Raw genomic sequence first — 25,816 nt, forward strand, 5'->3', positions numbered from 1 at the left:
TTACAGGTCTCCTCCTCCCTCCAAACATAACACAAAACTTTGTGGAGTAGGAATATATTAAAAAATACACTCTGATAAGTCAGGGTGCTGTGAAGAAACCTGAAGGCTCCGAGCTGGAGCTGCAAACACAACACCTGCACAGTAAGACACCAACTTCAACACCTGGAGAATGATCCTTCAATTCTGAAGCCGTGCAGTGGCTCAGGGACTTTTCCAGCTTCAAGCCAAAATCTTCACACACATTTCTGCCAGTATTTCATTCCTTGTTCAGAAACATCAACTCATGCCTGCAGAACGTTGCCCCTGTCTCAGCTGGATTTCTGTGTGTGCCATCTGCCTACATCAAACAAGGCCTGAGGAAACCAGTTTGAACCTCGAAGGCCTGTTATTTTGAGGGAATTGGTATATTTTTGGAACTCTACCATTTTGCACATGTGAGGTCTCAGTAGTTATTAACATCTTTTTCACTAGTAACAACCACCTCTGCAGCCGAATTTCCCAGCTTAAGGTCTACAACTGCATTCCAGGAAAAAAAAAACAGCCCGGAAGCAGTGGGTGCAGCATAAAGCCTTATTTTCAAAGTAAAGTTTTCTAAGGCCCCTTTATCCAGTTCTGGCCTGTTTAAATGGACTTTCTGAAACTGTAAGAATTGGTAAGACACAGCAGCAGAATTTGAGCTGAGCAAAACTGTGTGTTGGGACGAAGGGAAGGAATCATCTCACTAGGAATGACAATGCTGAATTCTGCTCAGCTCACACAAATGTATAAAGTCACACCATGTATGTTTAATACACTAGCAAAATATTTATTTTATAATGATAAAACAGAAGTGAAGGATTTCTTTTTGGTGTGCACCAGTAATTGTAGTAAAAGAATAAGGGGATTAATGGACTCTTTATACATTTCAATGACAAAAATTCATAAAGGTTAGCATCAAATTCAACTGTTCTCCATTTACAAGCATAAAACTTACCATAATACCCCCCAAAACACATATATAAAGAATTATAGTTTTAAAATCTATAAAAAGTAAAAAATATACAGTCAGAAGATCTAACTCTTATTCAAATCTTTAATATAAAATTGTAAACATTTATTTACACAAAGGAAATGTGTATAACAAAATTTTGAGCACCCTTTTCAATCGAATGGTGGTTTTTGGAAGGCAGTGGATGTTGCACAGTGACATTCTCACCTTGCCTGCCCAACCAAAACCGCAGTTTATAAATAAAGCCATGGGCGGCCGGCTGGGTTCAGTTCAGGGGAGACACATTTTATTGCTCTGAAGTTGCAGCAAATGGACAGCCCAAGTGCATTTACAGACTTGTTACAGGGCATGAGGGCAGAGCCCAGCCCTTCCCATGCACCTGTGCACATCAAAACCGTATTTTCATTTCCATTGAACTGTTCCAACCTTGTTACAGTGACACCGCATTCCCGACGGTCCGACTGCGTTATGTGGACAGGGACCAAGGCCAAAAGCCAGGGCTGCTTGGATCCTGTTCACACATGGACACCAATGGGCATTATAAGCCAGTTTTCCTTGAATCACACTTAATTTTACTCCAACAGTACCATGAAAAGGCCCTGTCATCAAATCCAGATACCTTCCTGAACAAACCCTCTGGTCAAGCAGGGCAATATCCACCTTAGCTTCCAGAAACAGTGGAGGAAAGAGCACATCTGCATTTTCCTGGACATTTAGCTGGATTGCCTTTTTGGTAGTAACAATGCAAACAGCAGATGTTCTTTTCCTCCAATTAAGAAATCACAACTGGATGGATTGTATTTTGACTTATTCCAAACAAAGCCTGTGTGCAAAATCTACCAGAAAACAGAGCAGATTTCACCACAACCTAAACAGGGAAGAAAGAAAAGCTGAATCCTACTACCCTGTTATTTCTGTCAAGTGTTTGTAAGGGGGAGAGAAAACTAGTGACACCGAAGGATGTCACTTGAAATTGAGGTCCCAAGCACCCCCGACAGGAAGGGAAGGCACACTGGTGCAAAGTTAACCCTTAAAAATAAAAATACAGCAAACACTCCTTCCCCTGCCATTGCTAGTTTATATCTATAATCTTCTAATGACACTTACCTTGGACCAGGTTTTGGTTCAACTTAAAAGTAAACCAAGATCACTAGCTCTTTTCTTAGATTGCCAGTACAAGAAGAGTTAGCATCAGTTATTTGCATCTCAACTACTTATTCTAGAAAATATCAGAAGTGTCAACGAGCAAAGTCACCAACACCTCTGTCTTCCCATCCGAAGAGAATCTTTATGTTACCTTTTCAAAAGCTCTAGGAGGGATTAAGCCTGCTTCAGGGAAGTTTTATCCACTATTGAACGGTGGGATCCACTGATCAATGCACATCTTTCACCAACAGTTCAACATGATACAACAGCAAATCTGATCAACAGAGCAGAATTCATCCACACTAGGTAAGTGTGCTGCACAAACCATGTTCCATGCATATTTGGAAAGGGTTAAAGTATTAGTGTTAAAAAAGCAGTTTTTAAAAGTGCAAATTGTCTCATAAAGGAGCTGCAGATACAGTAAAATATTTTCCTTCTTTGAAACCAATGATATCTTTCACTTCCCTTCACACCCTCTGGAAAAACCCTCTCTCACACAACTCTGCAGTGCAGAAAACTCCTGAAGAAGCCAGTCTATGTTGAAGGAAACTGCTTTAAAATCACAACGCTGGGTTTGGTTAGAAAGTTTAAAGGAGCTTTCCAAGAAAGTAGATTTAGAAAGGGAAGAGGTATTTGTGCATTTCAAACAAAAGCTTTCAACTTTATTTTCATTTTAAAATAAAGGTTAAGGCAAGGTGGTTTGTTGGTGGATAAGGGATTTTTTTGGTAGAGAGTAAGGACTTTGGAACACTGACTGTTCCCCTTGTGTTTTGTCCTTTCTGGGACCAATCCCAACATATGGATAAGAGATCTCCTTGGGCTGAGCTGAAGAACCAGCATCTGCTTCAAGGGATATTAAAGAAGTAAATCCACCAGTCTATAGAAAGATTATCAAACTCGTAACCCAGTATTAAAAAAACCAAAGTATTTAAAGGGGGAGACTTCCATATTGGAGCAACCCTGATACAAGTATTCTCCCAGGCTGCCTGTGCTATTATTGCTCATAAGGACTTTCCACCTCCCAGTGTCAAATTCTTTTTTCCTCATTTTTATCCTGAAGTGACAAAGTCTTGTGCTCATTACTAACTCATTGCTAACTTCGGGGAATGAAGTGATCTCAAAAGTTAGTTTTACCTTTTACAACAAAGAAAACTAGATGAGCTGTCATGAAGCAAAGCCTTCATTTAAATACAACTACCTTTGGAAATAAGTTATGAAGAAACAGGTGCAAAGTAAATGGCTTTACAACTCATGTTAAACCTACTATAGTTTAAAAGTTCTCCCATGAGAAATTCCCCCTTTAAACACAGCAAGGTACAAGCCAAGAACTGTGCCTCTCTACAACAGAGTGCAAACTGCAGCTTAAAAGACTACAATCTATGAAGGAAGATGACTGTCTAGACTAACTGGCCAGGTTTTAATACTTCCTCTCATCTATTACCAGCATCTAGATATATTTACTGTGAAATACCACTTGCTTACTGAGAGTGCAGGCACATGCTTCAGAAATGGGGAAAAGAAACAAGTCAAAACATTTTGCAAGCGTGCTCAGGTGCATAACAGCCTCTTCTCAAATAAAAAGTCAGAAGTTGGATGGACAGTACTATAACAACGTGTCAAGCTACAAACAAATAATTATTGCAAGTAATAGCTGCAGACTAAGCCCTAAACACAATTTGTGCAACTATTTGCTTTCTTTCTGCACTATTTCCGTGGAATTTTTGTTTTATTTTTTAAATAATTAAAAAATTTAGTCTTAGAACACTGCAAGTGAGATTTCTGGAAGGCTGGCTAGGACACAGTATTTTTTTGACCTGTTCAAGTGTGTGACTCCTCAGAGACCCCAGATAACGTGCACTCCTCCCGCAGACCCGCTTGGTGCACCGTGACCGTGTGTCAACACTCATTGAGAAGCAGCTCCAGTCTTTTTCCCAACCATTTTACCTCTAATGCCTGCAAGTCTCCTCAATGCCACAGGTTTTTTTTTTTTGGTCCAAGTGTTGTTTATATGTCATGAAATAATTAAAAAAAGTAGAACCCCCACCCCCGGCCCCATTTTAATGAGTTCCTAACAACTCATCCAAATCGTTCATCCACTCCTCTGAAGTCCTGTTTTTCAGCAAAGAGTCTATCAGGTCTGTGTCACCAGTTAAGTTCTGAAGTCCATTATTGCCCGACTGGCCACTGTAGGAGAAAGGCAGCTCCTGACTGGTTGTCCTCACAGGGTACCCTTGGCTACAGTGCAGGTTTCCTCTGTTGGGCATTTGCTGATTTGGATTCTGGTTGAAAGCATTCAGGTCTGGAACAGTCTGGTTCATGCCAGGCAGTACTTGCTGTGAGGGTACCTGCTGTTGTGTAGGTGGGTTTGTCCGGGGCTGTGCACCTAAAGATGATGACAACATCTGCCCAGAGACGGCAGCGTTCATCGAGGTCATGGGTCTGCTGGTGCTTAGGCTTACCTGAGGCATTCCCTGGGCAAACTGTTGGTTGGACATCTTTAGATGAGTCTGTTGCATGTGGAAAGAGGAGTTGGCAGTAAATGGTCCTAAGCCACTGTTTGCTTGTGTCTGGTTGTTAATATTAGGGATACCTTGGTGTTGCCAAGATGGATTTTGAGCCCCCATAGCAGCTGGTACTCTTGCCATCTGTGGCTTAGATAAGGTTGGATTCAGTGCACCTTTATTGTGCTGCTGAGAAATACTCGAGTTTGCTAAAGTGTTCTGCCCATAGCCAGCAGGAACAGCAGTGCCCTGGCCCAAGCTGCCCTGCCTCTGCATCGGAGTCTGTCCATTGGCACTTGGAGCTGTGTGCTGGGGAACCATCTGTGTCATTCCAGACGCCAGGTTGTACAATCCCCCGCGCTGAATGTTTTGCATATTGGGATACTGAGTCACCCCCCGGTCCTGCTGACTGGAGCCCGACTGGAGTGGAGGAACAGGAGTGTGTCCAGGTCCCATCTGAATCATGTTCTGGGTCTGAGGAAACATCCGTGGGCTACTGGAGCTGGACTGTCCTAAATTACTGACCCCAGGCATGGCTGAAGATGACCCTGAAATACAAAGAAGTATTTTGTACATTAAATACCTCGGTCCAACCAGAGCCAAGCCAGGCTTGTAGGCACAATAACCCAGAATAGAGGTGCAGCTGCATTTGTATAAACCAACCTCTGCAACCAGCACACAGGCAGCAGGAGTTTAATTAAAGAGTGTCAACTGTTGCTCCAGTTAGCACCTCCACCTTGATCTCAAACACAGATATGCCAATGTCCTAAAAAAATCTGAATACCACTTCTAAGAGCTCAGCATCATCGATTTAAAAAAAAAAATTAAGACTTTAAAGGCAGGACTCTGATATTTCTTTGTGAACAAAGGTAAACACACGTACTTTGAAGTGCATGCACAATTTGCTAAGCTGTTAAAAATACCACTTACTGCACACACAGTCAGTCATTCCATGCATGCACTGTGTATCTCTTATCATACACCTGTAGAGTTGCCAGTCCTCCATTTTCCCTATTCCAGGAATTTCTTCTATTTATATAATTCAGCTTTCAGAAATTTTTGGTCTGGTATCTTTTGGATTTCCACAGTGAAATATTTGCTATGTTAACACACAGTGCTGATAACCAAGCAAGGTGATTTGCAAAAATGCATTCTCAGCAAACCAAAAAAAGTCCCTTGTTCATGTAAATCCTGAGTTTAGAAGTTTCTTCCTGTGGAAGAAACAGCCTCCCTACTTGAAGCAAAAAAAGCAGACCTGCACTGTGAAGTGTAAGGCATATAATACCCCTCCTACTCCTTACAGTCGACCAAGGGAAATCTATCTACATCAGTACTTTCTCTACTTTCAAACCAAAAAGTAAGCTGCAGAATTTTTGCATATTTTAAGACAGCTGAGGAGTACTGGGTTTCCATTATTATAAACATTATATTTGAATAAAAACTGAATTATCAAAAATTCAAATATAATTCAAATTATATTGAATTAATTATCAGCCCAGCACACCATAAAAACACCAGTGTTGGGGGGTGGATGAGTGGAGGAAGAGTCTCACTGTAAGAATACTTACAGTGAAAAGTAGTCACATACTGAGGCAAAAACCAGTCATCATTATAAGGAAAAAATAATTTCAGTAATACTGATGTTCATTATAGCAAATCCCACTCTATTTTTAACAGTTGTACACTATGTTTCTGTAGAAAAGTGACAGGAGAAAAAAATGTTTCAGTGCAATATTTGAAGGATGCTACTGATCCCTGAGTTAGCACACAGTCCTTTTGTACTGGCATCAAGTTTTTTCACTTGAGTGCAGTCATAGCTCTACTTGACACTGCACAGTAACAAACACTGTCAGGACGAAGGTATCACATTTCCATTTGCATCTTTTCCCTTCAGTATTTATTTCTGCAGGAACACAGAGAGTAAGGAAACAAAATGAAGGGAATTAGCACTTTGTACTCTAAGTTTACAAAAAAAGACAAGTGGCTTCTTGATGGCCTGTCAAGTAAGGATTTCTCAGATAAGGAGATGAGCTTTTATTGTTCTCTAGTTCTTCCACATTTTTGAAACTACTCCAGCCTAACAGTTAACAACATTTTTTATTTAACTATTAATATACTGAGGATATCAAGCTGCTTCTCAAGAAAACCCATGCAGGACACTAAAATGTAATGAAGAGAATTCAAACTGCATTCCCTTCTAAAGGTAGCAGGGAGAAGAATGTCAGAGAATTTTAAATAATACACCACTTATTTTTCTTTAATGAGGGCCTATGATAGGTACAGGCAGTAGCGATGTCAGGCTTCAAAAAAAACCAACCCTGAATCCTAATATATCAAAGTTAAGAAGAATTCACAACCTGTAAAAGGAACCAGTAGTATAAAAAGGCCTTCAGAACAATGAAGGTACTTAAGAATTTTACTAATTTCCAAAGCAATATTTAAGAAGCAGAAGCTTAGGATGTCCCAGATACCTGAGGCAAGGGAAGCTGTTGATCTGCAACTGAATCACAGTACAGGTCACAAGGTTTTAAGGCACAGTGACGTGGGAAGGTGCTGTAATAAATTAATTAAAAGCTATCCAATCCAGGTAATTTGAAGACAGCTTGTTTTTTACTCCTGATATTTTTTCTGCCATTATTTCAATTGCTGTGTTTGCTCACCTGTGAACTGTCCAACCTGTTGCTGGTATGGATTCTGTGGTTGATCCTGGTACTGGGGAGGAGGCCGAGTCAGGTGCCGCTGCAGCTGCTGCTCCTGCTGCTGCCGCTGTTTCTCCTAAGAAAGGTCCAACGCAGGACAATCAAAAAACATGTCAAGCTTTTTCCAAGGGCTATCTTGGATAAAAACAAGTGATCTGCATACTTTTATGCTGAGCTGGTAATCAAAAGGGCTTCTGCAGCCTTAGAGTCACTTCAGGCCTTTGTTCTCAAGGCTCAGTCAGTTTAATCTGATGAGTGACAAGACCAGGAACTCAGAGACAGCAACATGCACTACACAGGAGTTACTGTAGTGTATGTCTGAAGCTTTTTAAACATTGAAAATCTGAGATGTTAGTCTTTTCATCAGTAATAAAATCAATAGGAATTTTTAGAAATATTCTAAAGGACAAAAACAGGTACATGTACAAAGAGAGCAAAAGCCAGTATGTATAAAAAAAAATCACACATGTTCTTTTGCTCTTTATCCCCAAATTAATTTATTTTAGACCTCCCTTTAGAAATCAATAAAAGTGCAAGTCAGAAATATCAACAGTATAACACAGAAAAGAATGAACATGTAAATATTTTCTAGTCCTTGCTTGCAAACATGAAAAAATACACACAAACCCAAATTCTAATACACCACAGGTTTTCCTAGAAGATTATGGGAAACTACAGAACTAAGTCCATAACAGAAGTCATACAAGTTTTGTAATCATTGTTTAAAACCACTTTCTTAACAATGCACCAACCAACGGAAACAAAGCCAACTCATGTCACAAAATAACTGTGTCTCTTCAAGAGCACATTCAACCTGTATATATTTTATGATAAAAACATTTGAAAAATAAACCAAGCAAATTTTCTATTAAGAATCTCTGGGAAAAACGAAATTTAAAATCTCGAGGGGAATGTGGATGCACTAATAGTACCCTCAGATAATGACAGTGTTACAGAGCACTGGCTACTGTTACAATATAAAAGGTACCAGGCACAGTATTTCTGGCTCTTCTTCTGCAGGCACCCTCAGCCAGACTGAAATTCTGAGGTAATCAAGTAGTGATACAATGCACAACCACCCACTTATCCAAAATGTTACACAGAGCACAGAAGGGGGCAGGAATGCCCTTCTAAGAGTACTGGGGTAAAAGATACAAGCAAGGAGCCTTTAGAGAAGAGACTGGTGCAATGTAACAAAGGGCAAGATACACATCGCTACCACCCTCCCGAAATGTCTACGGCTCCGAAGCTGTTGAGACACGCAGAGGAATGAAGAGGGCAGGCTTCCTGACAGAGAGGACCTGCTGCTTGCAGGACCAGTCAGACCTGAAAGAGGCTGACCACAGAAGCCAACAGGAGATGCCATAGCTCTGAGAGAAACCAAGAACTGTAGAAGCTGGCTTGGGAAAAAAAAAAAAGCAGAATACTAAATGCAAAGATAGCTTTAGAGTGGCAGGGAATGGCACTGAAACCACAATTCTCCTGTAAAATAGAGATCAACAAATTCAGAAATCTTTCTGTAAAATTACATCCAGTATCATGTGTATCCAAAGAAATAAATATCAAATAAGAATGCTAATGAGATCTAGCTTGACTGGGCAGCACAATGCCAATAAATGTGGCAAATGCAGTATCTAATGCTCCAAAGCAAAACTGCTCCTTATTTGCCACCAAAGTCCCAGCATCACTATACAAAGATGGAAGTTACAGAAGTTAGTTGTAGATACCATAACTAACTAGGGCATGAATGAAGTATTTTCATAATACTGATATTTACTGCAGCAGCATGTGCTGGCCAAGCAGAGGCAAAAAGGTAGGGAAAAAACTATTTCATCACTGTGTTTGAGATGTGCTACTGACCACCCTGTTACTACATCACCCACTGTTCAGAGAGGTCTGACACCTGTTAGGTCCATTACTGAGCTAAGGAAAACTACTGGGCCACAGCTCTCAGGGCTCTAACAGAGCTCTTCACCATCCACCAGTGATGCAAAAGCACAAGCAGGAGGTCACACCCCATATTTCCTTTCTCCCTACCTACTCTCAAAGAATACTCATTTGTTAACATTTTGGAGAATAATGATTAGTCATCTTTGATATTTGATGTTAACACAGAAGTCAGCAAAGACTGAAGGATCTACCAAAAAGTATTCTAAGTTCAAAGATCACAGAACTTGTACAGAAAATATGACTATATTGATGATTTGGGCATTCTCTGTCTTTCAGTCTTTGATAATGTAATTCCACCACAGTATTCCCTTAGTTCATATTGTTTTAACCCAGATCTCAAAACCATACCTTTACCAACACTCATACTCACTCATACACTCAATTATCTATAAAACACTGTCAACCATATTACTATGTTTTATCTACACTGGCTCCAGAACTGAAGGGGCTTTTCTGTCACCTCAGCTGAGTCCTCTATTTTAATGGATATTTTCAGGTGATAGAAAAGCCATTGGCAGGATTTGGCACAGCCACAGCTCCACAGTCCTGCAGATTCTACTACAATCTTCCCCATGAAATGGGCTTTCACGTATTTTCAGTTCAGAGAAGACTGTATCACTTCCTTCTTTCTTACACCTTCTGATGGACAGCTGATGGAGGGAGAACTTAGAGCATGTTCCAGTACCTAAAGGGGGCTTACAAGAAGGCTGGAGAGGGACTTTTCACAAGGGCATGTAGTGATAGGACAAGGGGGAATGGCCTTAAGGTGAAGGAGGTTAAATTTAGGTTAGATTTTAGGAAGAAATTATTTACTGTAAGAGTGGTGAGGCCCTGGCACAGGTTGCCCACAGAAGCTGGGACTGCCCCATCCCTGGAAGTGTTTCAAGGCCAGGCTGAATGGGGCTTGGAGCAACCTGGTCTATGGAAGGTGTCCCTGCCCATGGCAGGGGCTTTGGAACTGGATGATCTTCAAGGTCCCTTCCAACCCAAACCATTCTCTGATTCTAAAACATTAAATGCTGTTTCATGCACCAAAGCAAATCAGCACAAATTAAAAAAACCAGACTGCTGGCCCCTCTCACCTGTTCTGCCAGCAGATGTTGCTGCCTCTGTTCCATGAGGAATTGCTGCTTCTGTTGCTCCATGAGCAGGTGCTTTTGTTGCTGCTCCCTCTGCTTCTGCTGGTCCATCAGCATTTGGTGTTGCTTCATCACTGCAGCTTGCTGTTGATTGCTGAGATAAGCTGAGTTGCTGTGGTTACCTGCCATGGAGACATTTGGAGCCTGGGCACCCACCCCAGGGCCCGGGACAGAGACGGGAACGCGAGGAACGTTAGGAGAAGGGTTTTGATCCTGCGGAATACAGGAAAAGTGACAGTTACAGAAATGCAACAGCTTCTCCACTTGTGAAGCTTGTTATGGAAGTTCTGCTAATTAAAGACAGCCAAACACCCATCTATACAGTGCCAGACACAGAACTGACAGTTCAGAGTTACAGTCTGAAGCTCCATAACATTTAGGAATAGAGGCTTTAACTTCCATCTCAAGGTACTTCCCAAATTCCAGCTCAGACAGGTGAGTGTAGCTCCGTGTGCTTCTGCTCAGACAGGTACTTCAAAAACACCAGCTTCAGTTTATTTTAGCAGCAGCCTTCCAAACACTAAATTTTAAACTTTCATTATATAAAGCACTTATTTAAATCCTGCCTCTTCTGTCAACATTTAACTCAACAAGTGTTTGTTGCCCCTCCTAAAGTTGCTGGTTTTTAGTATCAGAGTATTTACTATTTTCAGGTGAAGGGGAGAAAACTTTCACTCGCCAAAATGGGTCTTAACATATTTTTCCAGCAATCAAACCATCACTATACTTCACAGACAAAAATACTACTAGAGACAGGCCTGATATTATTAATTTTTCATTAAGTCTGCTATTTTTTTTTTGAGGCTGGAACTTCGGAGAAGCAAAAATAACATGGAATGATTATTATTCAAGATCTGGTACTGTCCTCTTTGTACCAGAAAATCCATTTGAAATCTGACAGTTTTCATTGTTTTTAAGCACAGTTCAGCTTCACCTCTAATTACACAAATAAATACCACGTTCAAGTTCAGAATTCAGTTGTTGGTTCTCACTCTGCAGTTTCATAAGAAATCATGAGCCAAATATAAGTAATGCTGTACTAAGTTGTTCTATGTGCAAGCTTTTGAGAAATGCTCCAGAAGCTTTCATCAGTATTTCTGTTAATTTGGTGCAAGTGTGGCAGTGTAGACGCAAGGTCACCCTCATGTTTTCCAGTGAGGGGGAGATGTGACACACAATCGTCTCCACCCTCCTTCTTCTTCCATCAAAATGTTGTAAGACTGTTACTTCTGCCAGCTTTTAAAGAGATTTTTTTGTACTTTATGAACTACACATTGATGTCAAATTTTTATTTGTACATCAGTGTGGTCTTTATCACAGACTAATCAGATCTTTTTCACAGTTTTTTTGTTTTGCTGAGAGAACATATGACTAGAGTTGCATTTCCAACAGCTTTTGCTGGAGGAGCTTTAATCCTTGTAACAAAGACCTTTTTCCTCAACAAGCCCCCTCGTGTGTGCATTGCAGGAACACGCTGCAGAATCCCAATGAATTTATACTTCCACCCACTACATAAATTTTCACCTGCAGCATACCTGTAGTATCAGTTACATACACGGCAAAGAAGCACCATCTGGAATTTTCATTTACAGGAAAATCTGAAGCATATGCTTCAAGCAGACAAATATTACTATTATTCATTCTTAATTATATATTTCTCTCCTATCCCATGCTTCCCCAATCCCCAGAGACTTAACCAATAACAAATTCTTAGAATTGAAAGGCCCCAAGGAACACCCAAGAAATCATGAATGCAGCCCCCACTTCCACCTCTCTTCAAAAGCAGGTCTTTTTATAGCAAGCCAACTCTGACACAAGTAGGGACTAAAAACAAGGTACAGAAATCAAAGCTTCTTTGAGAACACTGTTCAACACTACAGTTTTACATGAGTTATTTTAGTCAAAAGTTTACAAAGCATCTATTTATCTTTGTAAGTAGAAGCTTCTGTGAAGCACAACATAATTTGTTGCCCACAAAGCATATTAAGCTGCAAATCACACGTTACCACATGACCCAGAACCCAGCATTAAAAACTGCCCCCCATGGAAAACAGACTTCATGATTCTTGTCTCAGCTTATTGTGTATTACAATTTTCCTGTTTAAAATCAATGAAAACATCTGAAATCATATCAAGTAGTTTGTACCTTACCTATCTAACGACCTTAAATCTGCTACTGAACAAAGGTAACAAACCCCAGGACATTCACCTGACTGTGTGGCAGTCTGTAGGCAATGTTTCCAGGCTTGGGTTTCAAGAGGATCATCCCATTTTGGTCGTCGCCCACGTGGGACAGCGGTGCCTGCTGGCGCTGCTGGATGTAGGCCAGCATGGGGGTCTTGTTCTGCCCAGGGACTGCGACCCCCTGCTCACACTCTGCTTTGTAATGGGAAAGAGGTTTGGTGTTCCCATAGTCCAGCATAGAGCCCTGACTATTCACAGGGTTCTGGTTCAAGCTGTTTTGCTGATGACCCAAAATGTTCACATGGTAATTGCCTCCAGCTCTCGGCGAGCTTTTATTTCCCAAATTAGGCATCATGAGTTTCTGATTGTTGAAGTCTGGCTGATAAACTGATGGGCTAGTGGGATTTTCCATGGTATATGGGACAGCCAGTGGACTATGGGAAGGCCCAGACTGTGGCCACGTAGACATCTGATTTGTTTGGTGGACTTGTGAAGCTTGTTGCTGGTTCTGCAACATCTGATCTCTCTTCTGCTTGGCAGCAATCTGCTGAAGTTGATGGGCAGAAGACATTTCTTTGGCACTTCCTGGACCCTTCCCAGGTAACAACACATTGGGGAGAGGCCTCTGGACGTTCTCAGAGTGGTTTGATGCCTGCATCATGGGCTGATTAGGATTTTCAGTCATTGACTGAGTGGAAGGCTGGAACATGGCCTGAGAACTACCGACCGCTGGAGAAGCGGCACTTACAGGTACAGAAGCAGCACCAATAAATGCTGAACCTGAAGAAGTGGATCTAACCTGGGGAGATCCCAGCTGCTCTTGTTCAAAGGGTGCTGGGGAAAACTCAGTCTTTATGTTAATATCTTGTGCCAATGGAGTCTGTGCAGCTGAATTTGAAGAATCTGCATCTTTTTTGTCTTCGAAGTCATCATTAAAGAGATCCTTCATGTCTTCATCGGGCACTGATCTATTAAGCTCCTCAATAAGTTCCTTCCATTCTTGCTCATTTAGATTTAGATCGGGCATCAAGTTATTCTGAGATATAGAACCCCCTGCTCCAGCAATCATACAGGGAAGATCATCCACGGGCTCCTGCTTCAGCTCTTTGTTCAAACTCAGAGGAAATGAATCATCAGCATCACCCCCTCCATTCATCTGCAGGCTGGAATCTGGAAGACACTTCTTGCTGATGCCATCCAGCCCCATGGGATGTTTCCCGTTAAGTTGTAAGGTATCTCCGTTGCCAGATTTCTTGTCAAGATGATGGAGTGGAGACACAGGGGGCATTCCATTGGAAGAACCACTCACTCCAAGACCGTCATCGCGACGCAGCTTCTTGGACACAGAAAATACATCTCCATAGCCATTCTGCTGGTCTCCGTTCTGAGGGGAAGCAGCACTGTCAAGCTTTCTTTTCACAGTCTCATGGAGCTGCTGAAAAAAAAAGGAATATTTTAATTACGTAGTTCAATGTTTCATAGATTTGGATTTTTATTTCTCACCAGGACATTGTCTAGCTCTCAATAAGACAGTTCAGAAAAAGAGAAAAAAAAAAAGTTTACAGCTTTGCTTTGATAACATTTTGTTTTCCAAGTCAGCACATGAGATGACTTCCTCACTATAATCTCTTTGGGAAAACTTTCAAAAGCATGTGCTACTTCAAACCTAGACCCTCTCCTTCAGACAAAACTAAAAGCTGCCATGTACTCCAAGAAGAAAAAAAAATTGAAAAGTCACTGTGAACTGGAATGTGTTATGATTTTTCCTATTCAAAACGAGAAAAATATTGAAGAATGTTCAAAATCAAATTTTAAATGAGAATAAAAACCTGTATTTTATTTGACCAATGTACACACAGTATAATTGCTCCATGAGACTGTTTTATAAAGCAATCTCACATTTAAATATTTAGACAAAAAGAGTGATTCTCTTGTGATTATAACTTTTAGAGAAGAACTATGTATATAAATTTTGTACACAATCACACTTCTGGCACAAAAGCAAAACCAATTTGTCACTTAGCGACCATTGCTTCACACTTGTGGAAAACTCAACCCGGAGTTCAGCCAGTTCTATCCCGGCAGAGCATGTTTATTCCTTTCCTCTTTTCTCCTGAAGTATTTGCCAGCTGCTCCTCTCTGCACTCCGACCACCAGAGCCCCAACCAGCTCAACAGTTGGTTTTTCACAGCTGGTGAATGCAGATTCTTTTTCTCGTGGTGCCACCTAGAAGCGACCAGTGGCTACAGCAACAGTTTTACAGCCAGAGCCTGAGTGCCTTTGTTCAACTCCTCTTTTCCTGCCAGCGTTCTTCCAAAGAGAAAGTTCTTTCTATTGACCTCAAAAGCATCTGAAAACACAATTCATGCACACATCAAAGGTAACTTTAAACTTTTCCTTCCCTCGGGTGCATTCTGCTAAAAGAGTTGTGCTTTGCTGCTGCTGGAGCTCTGCACCAACGCAGACAAATCTGTAGGGCAGAGACGCTGCTCCGACGGCACAGGGTTTAAAGAGGGAAAAACCCCATCAGCTCCCGACCCTTGGTACAATCTCAGCAGGACACATGAGAGGAATCCTCACCAAGAGCCACCCGTCTGAGGTGTGGGCCAATGAACAACAGTGCTCTTAGATGGCTCGTTAAACAAACCTCAAGACAAGGATGGTTCTTTGAATATTGCCCGCAGTCTTCACAAGGCAGTCCACTAACCCCCGGGGAAAACTGTCTCATCCAAGAAAAAACAGAGGAAACCTCAAGGTCTCAGCACTCAAGCAAGAGGTTGTATGTAGGGCCAGCATAAATTATCAGAAGAATTTTATACACTTGCCTGGGCAACAGCATTCTTTGATTTAAGGACAGAAGGACTGGTTCACAGTTAATTGCTGTTATTTTTTTAAACAGTCTACAGTTAGCTGATCTTTGGGGAAAAAAAACAAAGAACACCATCTGTTTAATGCTTGCATAGGTAACAGCAAATAAACCCATTATTTGTTTAATGCTTGCATAGGTAGCAGCAAAGTCTTATTTTTATCTGTGGGACAGACTGCAGCTTCCCTGGAGACTGTGATCTTCTAGATGGCTCATGGAAATAGCAGCAGAGTAGCAAGATCAGCAGAAGACCGAGTAGGATGAGGTGAGGTGAGGTGCACATTTAGAGAGGAGGCTGGAACTTGAAATCTCTTAATTTGAACATCAGGTCTCCAGCTTGGAGTAGCAGCTCTTGAGTGAATGTTTCAAATTCCAACTTGAAAGAATAATGGAAATTTACTTTTTTGTAAAAAGGCAAAACAACAGAGAGCAAGTAAGCTTCAACTCAATCATAAATACAGCTTTCAGCGAGTTTCCCATAGTTTACTTAATACCCCCATCAGGAAAACTGAAGCTCAAGGTGGATGAATAACTTGCCCAAGGTCATATGATGAGTCAAATTACTCAAAGTTTGGGAATGGATCCTCCTTAATTCTAAATATTAGGGGGAAAAAACACTCTCTGAAAACTTATATAAAAATAATAACTTTGTTTTGTACAGTGGACATATTCTGACATTTCCTGTATTAAAACAGAGTATATGCCAATTCGGGTCACTGCTGTAAATACAATTCATACAGACAACTCAAAGCAACTAGGACTTGAATCTGTACAAAGGTCTTTGCTGCTGTACTACACCATTTGCAATATATGCAGCTAACCAGTCTAACATTAAATCACCCAAGGTACACTCACTGCAGTCTAGAAAAAGATACAGACCCCTAATACCCACCACGGGCTGTTTCTGTCACTAAAAACACATAGGAGCTTTTATATCTCTGTGGGTTTTAACAGTCATAACACTTACATATCTGATTCCTGGAGACATTGTGACTTTAGTTGCTCGAGACAAAATCCTCCTTTCACCTAAAACCATATATTACTTTGACAAAAAAAAGGAGATAAAGTTCTTCCCCAGTTTGTCTGTGTCTATCCAAATAATCTGGTTTGGAGAGGGGGGAAATAACAAGGTGCATGTGAGATACAAGTCAGACTGCAAGCTATCTACATATCAAGCTGCTCCAACAGAGTTCTCGAGGCAAGAAAAACCTGTTCTATTCTGCCAAAACTCAAAAAACCCAACACACTGACAGGGTAAGGCATAGCTTGCTACTCACTAAGAAAATCCCTTCAGCTTTCATTTTCTTGCCCATCACCATCCTGTAAGACACAGTGGTCCTCTAGTACACTGTTCATGGTTTCCTTAGCACAATCAATCAACTTTATTTATAATACCAAGTCAATCATTTCCATTGTCACAAGACTGGATACAGAAATGTATTCCCATTTTCTCAGCCTACTCAATTTCCCAACTAAAGATGAACTTCCAAGATCATTGTTATCTAGCTTTGCCTGAAAGTATTACCCCAAAAGCATTTATCTGAAGCATTTACACCAATATAGGAACAGTGAAAAGCAAAGGAAGTGAGCAGGTCTCAGTCCTTTGGCCCAGGACAGGACACAGAGTTTGACCAAGAGCCACTGAGGGGCCCCACAGGCTGCTCCTCCTCCACGTCACATCACCTGAGCTGCATTTTATTCATGTGAGCAAAGCAGACAGTGCTCAGTGTGGTCATAAACACACTGAGCTGGCAGGAGCACACGTGCCTCACTGTGGATTCCTCATGCACAGAACACAAGCTGACAGAACCCAGGTGCCATCCATGGCAACAAGGTGTCCAATAGAGCAGCCTCTGACCATGTAACCCACACACTGCACTTGACCAGGACACAGGCTCACAATGCCAGAGGTGGATGTGTGTCCAGGCAGGTGACAAGGCTTCCATCCAAAAATGGACAGCACATGAAGAATTTTGCTATGTCCAACCTCTGTCTTAAACCCTCCGGTTTTACGACAACGATGCTCAGTCCCACTGTGGTCTTACTGCAAGGGCAGTTGAATGACTTTATAAAAGCTGACCAGAACTACTACTGAAGCCCAGCAAGAAACTGGAAAAGCTTTAAAACTTCATCTACAGCTTTTCTGTTAGGACTGGCAGAGTGCAAAACTTCAGAGTCCAGGGCAGTGCTCTTTTACTGCCTTGGTGGGAAGGGGCGTGAATCACTGATCAAAACAGTGGCACAAAGTTGCTCTGGTTGGCTTTGTTGTTTGTTTTGTTCAGGATTTTTGTTTGGTGTTGGCTATTTTGGTGTGGACTCAATACCTGAAACTAGTTTTAGATAATAATCTGAAATCAATGACATTTCAATATGTTAGAACTGAACAAACATGAAAGTTTAGTTCACATTGTTTGCTTAAAAGCAAGAATTGTTAAATTGAGGACAGTCAACTGAGGAAGTTCTTTTGCAAAAATCCACTAATTCGCTATACTTTGAGTCCGGTACTCTGAAGGCAGTATATATATATATATATATACAAACTAGAAACTGCATACAAGTTCCATTTCTTCTAAACAAAAACAAAGAAACAAAAAACAAAAAGCCCAAAACAACAAAAACCCTCACACCTAGTGAATATGGCAGAAATGAAACGTTTAAAAAACCTTGTTCTCATACTGTGCCTTTTAGGCTCTGTATAATGTTCTTATTTTGTTTTTTGAAGCATCTGTTACAGAGATTAAAATATTCTTACAGGACTCGGTAGAGCTTTAATTTTCTGTATTTTATTTGGAATTAGTTTACCATCTCAGTTTTAGAACTAAGTCTACAAGGATTTATCATTAAATACCAGCAAGAGAAATATAATGACATTTTCAAAGAAGAAATGCCTTATTACTCTAAAAATGTAATAATAAACCAGCTCCAAGATGCCTCCTAGCTTGATACCAGCCTTCTCACCTAGAAGGGGAAACAAAAATAGAATACATCCATTTTTCTGCCATGAAAGTGGCAGTACTGCAGCACATACAAACTCCCACAAACCAGAGTTTACAGCAGGTCCTCTACAAACACTGATTCTCCTCTCTTGCCTGGCCAAGGACAGGAGCAACAAAGATGCAAAGATGACAACCATTTAGACTGGAACAACAATGCAAATACCAGAAATTGTAGTGTATGAATTTTGGATAGAAAACATAACATTTTGACTACACAACATAGTAAGAACTCCTCATTTACTGTGCATCTACCCACAGATTCCAAAGCTGCATTCCCCCTTGCAAGGAAAGCATTTTATTACCCAACGTGTTCCTGCATTCCACTGTGCTGTCAGACCCAAACTGCTGGACTCATTTTAATTTTTTACTTTAATTCCAGAAGACTTTTGTATTTGGGTGACTGCCTGCTGGAGTGAAGAAGGGCTGTGGATAGGCACATCTATAAATATCCCAAGCCTGCATTAGTCACAAGGGGCAGCTTCTGCTACAGGAATTGTTCTGCTGAATCAAAAAAACTGCTGTGCCTTCAGCTGCAGTGCCGGATCCTCCACCTCACTTGAACTTAAACAGCAGCAGCAGATCAGTCACTCCCAGATCCTTACAACTTAGGAAGCATCACTGCATATCTAATGAATCTAGTGAGGGAAATGTTTCAAACATACAATACCTCACAGAGAATTAAAAGGAGACAAAGAAAAACCTGTCTGAGTTGTTGGGCAACAAACCATCAGACTTGTCAGCAAAAACAAACAATGGTGGCAAGACTACACTGCACTATAGTTATGTATAAATAACATGTAAATAATTTGCTATTTTTGTGGTAAAATGTAACTTCACGATTTAACACCCCTATGCCACTGCTTACACAAAAATGAGATCTTCTGAACTGTTGGTTGAAGCCTGAGCTTCGTTAGAGGAGTGCCATTAATGCTTGTCAGAACACTCCAGGCAATCTATTCCCTTTAATTCATTACTTCAGGTCTTTCAACCAAGAAACACTGCATTGCTCTCCTAAGCCTTAAATTTTCTTTTAAACTTCTTACTTGGCACCCTTGCTTACTTTAGAACTTATCTATTATTAAAGTAAAAATTTCTATTGCTCCCAAATAAATGCTGGTCTGCCCTTCAGCTTTAGCACAGAGCATTCCCAAGACAGGCCACTGACTAGACCTTTCCTGCTCATTCCAGAAATACTGTTTGTGGTTTTGTGGCAGTCCTAGACAAAGCAAGCTCTCTGCACAACAACTGCTCTCAGGTGGGGAAAAAAAACTAGTAAGAAATAGGGAGCAGCTCTCCTTCCAAGACACCACATCATAAAACAAGGAGTGGAGATGAAAATACAGATCTTGCCATCCTCCTCATTCACATGTCAATGAAGTGCCTTCTGCTCAGCTCAGCCATAAATTGCCTTATAGTTTCTTATAGAAATACGAGGAAGCCAACCTTTCTCCTGCAGAGAATTTAAACAGCATTAGTAGAATGAACTTTCGTGTATCAGAATCTGGTGAAGAGAAAAAAAGTGTTCTAGGAGACAAGCCTCACCTCTTCCCAACCTCCCTGTTTCTCAAAAATGTAAGATTAATGCAAAAAACATTATCCAAACAACAAGTACCTACTTTGAACACAGCTTTAATGCCATCTTAAACAACAGAAATGTGAAGTAGATGCCAACATCTGAATTTCCCATTAAATAATGGTCTGAAAGTTTTTAAAAAGTAGGAAGATAATTAGTTTTTCAACATTTCCTCAAATGAAGGACAGGCCTACATGGTGCACAAATAATCCAAGGTATTTCTGTATCAATACTGTATTCTCTCAGTTGCTGTAGCTCAAATTTTAGAACTGCTAAATAAGAAAACAAGGAAGAACCTACCCCTTACTTGTGCTTGTAAGCAAGATCCATCCAACTTCGGGAATTAAACCAGAGAAAAGACTAATGGAAGAGAAAATATCTGATTTTGTTTACTTGACAAATCATACAAGACACTAAGGAGGATGTGTTGGTGCCACCCTGTTCCCTGTGACTATTCTGGATTTACAGAAGGTGCTCTGCAGTGCAGCCCCTGGGAGTGCCCACACTGCCCACACTCGTGGCAGTGCAGCTCCACATCCCACTGCTACAATCCCTCTGATGCTACATCACAAACCCTTCACCTTTACATGAACTGCTCTCTCATTCAAGGACCAAAATAAAGGCTTCATTAACTTTCAACACAGAATCACAATTTCCAAAAGAAGATAGAAAACTCTGGATCTTTACAGCAGCAATAGCTGATATAATGCATGTTTCACTGATCTAGCAGCATTCTTTGGAAAGGAATGTGTCCAGGGTGTTTTAAAACAAGGTAATTTTAGTGTCCATCCAAACTTTGTTGAACACTGTAAACCAAACCCATGCTCTTCCCATTCAAAGCACATGCTTTTTCTTGATAACTGCAACATGATGGCTAGAGGTAAAATACCAACCTAGAGAGGCACCTCTTGGGCCAAAGCAATTAAACTAGAAGCAGAAATTTGTTGTTGTTGTTGTGCTTTTTTCCCAAGACTTGAATTACTAAGCAAACCAACTTTATACCCCAGTAACGAGGTGATGAATCAACAGCTGCAATTAAGCTTGCAGTCATGGATCCTGGGAAGGAAACAGCAGGCCAGCCCGAGGAAGAGTCATTCATACACTAAAACCCTCTTCTGTTGTGTAAATTGGCCACTGGCAGCAGCTTCCTGTACAAGGGCTTCCCCAGATGTGCAGTGCACTTCAGAACCTGCTGCTGTTGAGAGCCCTCATTATAATGGATGCTAATTAGATCAAATCCACATCCACAGCGATTTAAGAGAAACAACACCAATGAATTAGTGACATCTTTCTTTAGAAGGTCAATATGAAGACGCGTGGTGGCAGTTTAAACGACAGGATTTGACATGCTAAAGAGCTCTGTGTGTAACAAAAATACACATTATTAATGGGTAAAGCCCCGTACGCAAAAAGCCTTAGAGCCCAGCAGGAAATAAACAGAACTGCCGAGTCTTTAGATAATAAAGTACCAGTTTGAGTCATTTTTGTTCTGACGCGAGTTTATGTTCAAGATCAGTCTGTTAAACAACGGCTAACTGTAAAGTTTTACAGAATCAGTGTCAGGAATGCACAGGGTTTCCTCTCTGCCTCAAGCACCCTTCTGTAACAGTCCCTGCGTGCTCTAACTGTGCCACAAGGACCTCACTCTTCAAAACAGTCAGCAAGTCCTAGAGTCTCAGAGGTGTATCAGGCAGAATAGAAAAATTCAGCTAAGTAACACTTTCGGCTCATCCTGTAAATACTGCAAACTGCACTGGTGCTGCCCAGTGCTGGTTACATTAAAGATGACATCGATACACCCCGTGTTTCAGTATTTCACATCACGTCCAGGATACACAAGTATACAGTAAACTCCATCATGATACTATTTTAAAAACTGTAAATGAGGTCCAAGACAGCAGAGAATGATATCCTCCTTCTCTTCTAATCCAATTAAACACACAGACCACCCTAAAAACATGGTTTATTCTATATATTAACCTGGAAATGTCTCAGATTAATACAGTATTCTCTTTTAAAGACACTCAGGATGGTACTCAATCATTTTCATGCAGGCTACCACTTAAAAATGCCTGGTTTTAAGGCAGACAGGTATTAAGACAGGCAGCCTTTAAGAGGTTATCCTACTAACCTACATTACTGACACATTAGCACACAGCAGTATATTTAAAGGGCCCAGAATAAGTTAAGCAATAGCTATCTTGATATACAAACAGGCCTGTGTGAATATGTCCTGACAACCAGAAATGCTAGAGAAGCCAGAGAAACATTAAGATTTTGAGCTAAGCCAGTTTTTAATGGGTGGAGTGGGATTCCCATAGTGTTCACACCCACTAGAGTGAGTGGCAAACAAGCAGCTGCCTTTCCACTGAAATTCTTTCCAATCTGTACCAGAATTAACAGACACATTATTTGTCTTAAAACTTCCCCCAAGTAACAATTATATTCTGATCAAACAATTCCACTAAACCCTGACAGACCAAATTAAAGAAATAAGCAGGCAAACAAAAAATCCAAAGTAGTATTAATGCCCTTCTGACACTTTCTGCAGGGACATTTTAGGTGAATTAGCCAGAAACATAACTCACAAACTACTCTGACTGTAACCATTAAAGAAAGGCTCCCACCACCCCTACCCCACCAGGCAGCAGCTTTTATGCGCTCTTCCAGCGTGCAAAGGTGACGAGTGAAAACAAAACACCCCTTATCAGCTGCGAAGTTGTAACACAGCAGAGTACAGCAAAGCAGCACCAACTCCAGCCCTCCCACCGCGGGCCACCACAGCTTGTTTTGCTTCCCCCATGCAGCTCCCGAGGAGCGCTCCCGGTGCCAGCCGGGCACCGCCGCCGGTCCCTCCCCGTCCCCAGCCGCAGCCCCGCGGGCCTTACCGCGATCAGGGCGCTGCTGCGGCCGTGCTGCTCGGCGCCGGCGGCCTCTCCGTCCAGCCCGTTGGCTCCGCTCCTCTCGGCGCTGCCCGCGGCGGCCGCGGCGGGCGGAGGGGGCGCGGGCGGCGGCGGCGCCGGGGGCGGCTGGCGGTGCTTGCCGGCCCGCTTGGCCTTGGCCTGCAGGCAGCGCTGGTGCAGGGCGAAGGTTTGCTGGCGCTCCAGCTCCAGGCGCTCCGGGGACACGGCCTGGTAGCGGGACTCGCAGGCGCTGTGGTGCCGCCGGCAGAGCTCGATGCGCCGGCGGAGCCGCTCCATGACCGCGCTGTGCCGCGGCACCACGAACTCCGCCATGGGGCAGGGGGGCAGCACCATGGGCCGGACGGCGAGGGGGCGGCCGCCGCCGCGGCTGCTGCTGCTGCTGCTCACCGGCTGCTCGCACCGGCGCCCGCCATGGCGGGGCCCCCGCCGCCCCTCCCGCCGGCCTTACCTGCGCTCCCCGCCGGGATCGCACCGGCTCCTCCTCCCCCCGCCGCCCCGGCCCGGCGCCCGCTTCGCTCCCCCCCGCCCCACTTCCTCCTTCTCCGCCGCGCCCGGCGCCGCTGCGCTGCGCCGCTCTCGCTCAGCCCTACGCGCCCCGCGGGGCCTGGCGGGGCCGCCGCGCTGCCTCGCCCGTGGCGCTCAGGAGGCGCGGGCCGGCCCGGCCCCCCGGCCCCCCATTGTTGTCCGCGCCGCCGCCATCTTGGAACTGTTTTTCCCCTCCAGAGCCGAGTTGAGAATAAGGGGGCGGAGCTTCCTGGGTGGGGGGCACGTCACGGCGCGCGGCGCGTCACGAGCCGTGATTGACAGCCCCGCCAGCCAGTAGGAAGGCGCGTGGGCGCGAATGAGGTGGTGGGGGCGATCGGGGGGCGGGGCCCGGCGCCCTTAAAAGGCACAGGTAGGGAAGGGGCGGGGCGGCCGCGGCGCAGCCAATTAGGGGCGGCGGGAGGCGGAGCCAGCGGTGATTGACAGGGAGGGCGGGCACGGAGCGGAGCCCGCCCCGCCCCGTCCCGGCGGGTTCAGGGTCCCGGTGTCCCGGGAAAAGCCTCCAAACAGGGTTCTGTACTGCAGAACCTCCGCTTTCGGGTCAAACTGCGAGCTTGCCCGTCCCAGGAGGAGCAGAGTCACCGCTCAGCTCACCGTCACCCGATGCACCTTTGCTAATTACACAAAGAAAGCCAAACGGATTTCAGCTTCTTTATTGATTAGTTTTTACATTTTTTTTTTTCAAGTCGCATCTACAAGTACCTGTTTGAAAGGGACATGAAATCACAGTCCTTGTTCAGCAACACTAAAAAAAAAAAAATAAGTGAACCAAAAAAACCCCTTTTTGAAACCACAAGGCAAGAAGTGGCATTTACCACCAGTTTGGGATGCAGAGAGTGGGCACCAAACCCAGGGATATACCCACAGCCTCACAGGAGGAGCTGAGCTTGTGAGGAAGGAGTAAGGAAGGAGAGACAACCACGGAAATGTACAACTACAAGCAGTCAGCACTAGCAAGAAGCCCTCCTCAGGCCCTGGAGTCAATCTTATAAACAGACCTTCAAAATGCACTTGAGAGGTCACAGCCTCAAGCTGTGACAATTCACTATTCACCAGCCCCAGCAAGGTCAGATCACACCCAGCAATGCTTTGGGAAGGGTTAGTTGGTTAGCTGCATCCTTAATATCAACTCCCTGACCGAGCATCAGCTCCAGGAGAAAAACTGTTCCCAGACCTTCTGCTGCCTCGTGTTCTTCAGAGCCCACAGGTTTTGGTTTTATTTTCCACCTCTGTCTAACACACCCCCCTCATCCTCAGACACAGCATATCAAGCTCAGCATCCTTTTCAAGAGCTGCCACCCTTGGGTGCACAGACACAAAAAGCCCAAATACACCTTCAAGTATTTGTAACACTTCCAAACCCAGTTTAAGGTGGAGCTTCACTACTTTAGAACACACAGCTATGCTTTAAAAGCACTCAGGATAAGCAGATAACTAATTTTTTTCCTCCAGACTTTAAAAATAAGAGCAATCCTGAGGTCAAACTGAGGCACCCAAGCCAGAAAGCAGGATAAAAAGTAACTTGAGTTGTCTATCCATTTTGGAAAGTCTTCATTTATTGTAGTGATTATTTAAAGCATACACTAAGGTATCAAAAAAAGCCATAACATGCAGACAGGAGACTTTTTCAGGAGATTTAGCAGAAGCAAATGTAGATTTACAATTAGATTTAATATAATACTATTTAAAAGCTGATAGCAGATCTCAAGTTCACTTTTGATGCTTTGAAAGAACATGTATGCACATGGGTTGTTTGGGAGTTTAAGGCAATTTGCATATTAAGATAAAAAACCATTAGATTAATAGATTTTTATGTTGTGCTCAAAATGTTAGCTGAATTGAAACCATTTACACATACTTCATCTCAAAGGACTGAGAGTCATAAATAGCAGCTGCTCCTTGATAAAAATACAGTCCTGAGAACAAGCCAGTAGCAATGCTTAAGTTATGACATCTTCCATGTCAGAGTATAAGCTATATTTGCAATAAGGAGCAGTATTTACCAGGTGTTCAACAGGCAAAGGCATTCTAAACATGCAACAGCTCCCAACAGAAGTCTGAAATTACTTCCAGTATCTTGCTTACAATAGTTTATTTGCACACTGCAAAAAGATCAAGAAATCCTGCTATGCATTTGTGATCACTAGTATTTCAAACACAACAACCAAGGGATACAACATAAGGACAGGCAGCAAGAAGTGTTTTTACAAAAAAAAAAAAAACCAAACAAACCCAAAACAAGAGTCTTTTAGTAATTGGTTAGATCGTTTGCAAGGTAATTGGTTAGATCGTTTGCAAGGTAATTGG

General features: G+C 42.6%; 1 protein-coding gene across 2 annotated transcripts; it reads right to left on the reverse strand.

Annotated features, from left to right (window-relative positions):
- Positions 1-782: 782 nt before the first annotated feature.
- Positions 783-23,368, reverse strand: MAML1 (mastermind like transcriptional coactivator 1). Of its 2 annotated transcripts, none has more exons than XM_027682699.1 (5): positions 22,931-23,299; positions 12,633-14,042; positions 10,367-10,636; positions 7,296-7,410; positions 783-5,183 (listed from the first exon to the last, which is right to left on the reverse strand). In XM_027682699.1, the coding sequence occupies exons 1-5, from the start codon at positions 23,297-23,299 to the stop codon at positions 4,192-4,194; spliced, it is 3,156 nt and encodes a 1,051-aa protein (XP_027538500.1). In that variant the 3' UTR covers positions 783-4,191. The 2 variants fall into 2 exon arrangements, with proteins under 2 accessions (XP_027538500.1, XP_027538501.1); XM_027682700.1 differs by having other exon boundaries at positions 4,192-5,183; positions 12,633-14,039; positions 22,931-23,368.
- Between the last annotated feature and the right edge of the window lie 2,448 nt (positions 23,369-25,816).

This window comes from Neopelma chrysocephalum, unplaced genomic scaffold (assembly GCF_003984885.1).
Source record: "Neopelma chrysocephalum unplaced genomic scaffold, ASM398488v2 Primary Assembly neopelma1_63, whole genome shotgun sequence".
In the NCBI taxonomy this organism is placed as follows: Eukaryota; Metazoa; Chordata; class Aves; order Passeriformes; family Pipridae; genus Neopelma; species Neopelma chrysocephalum.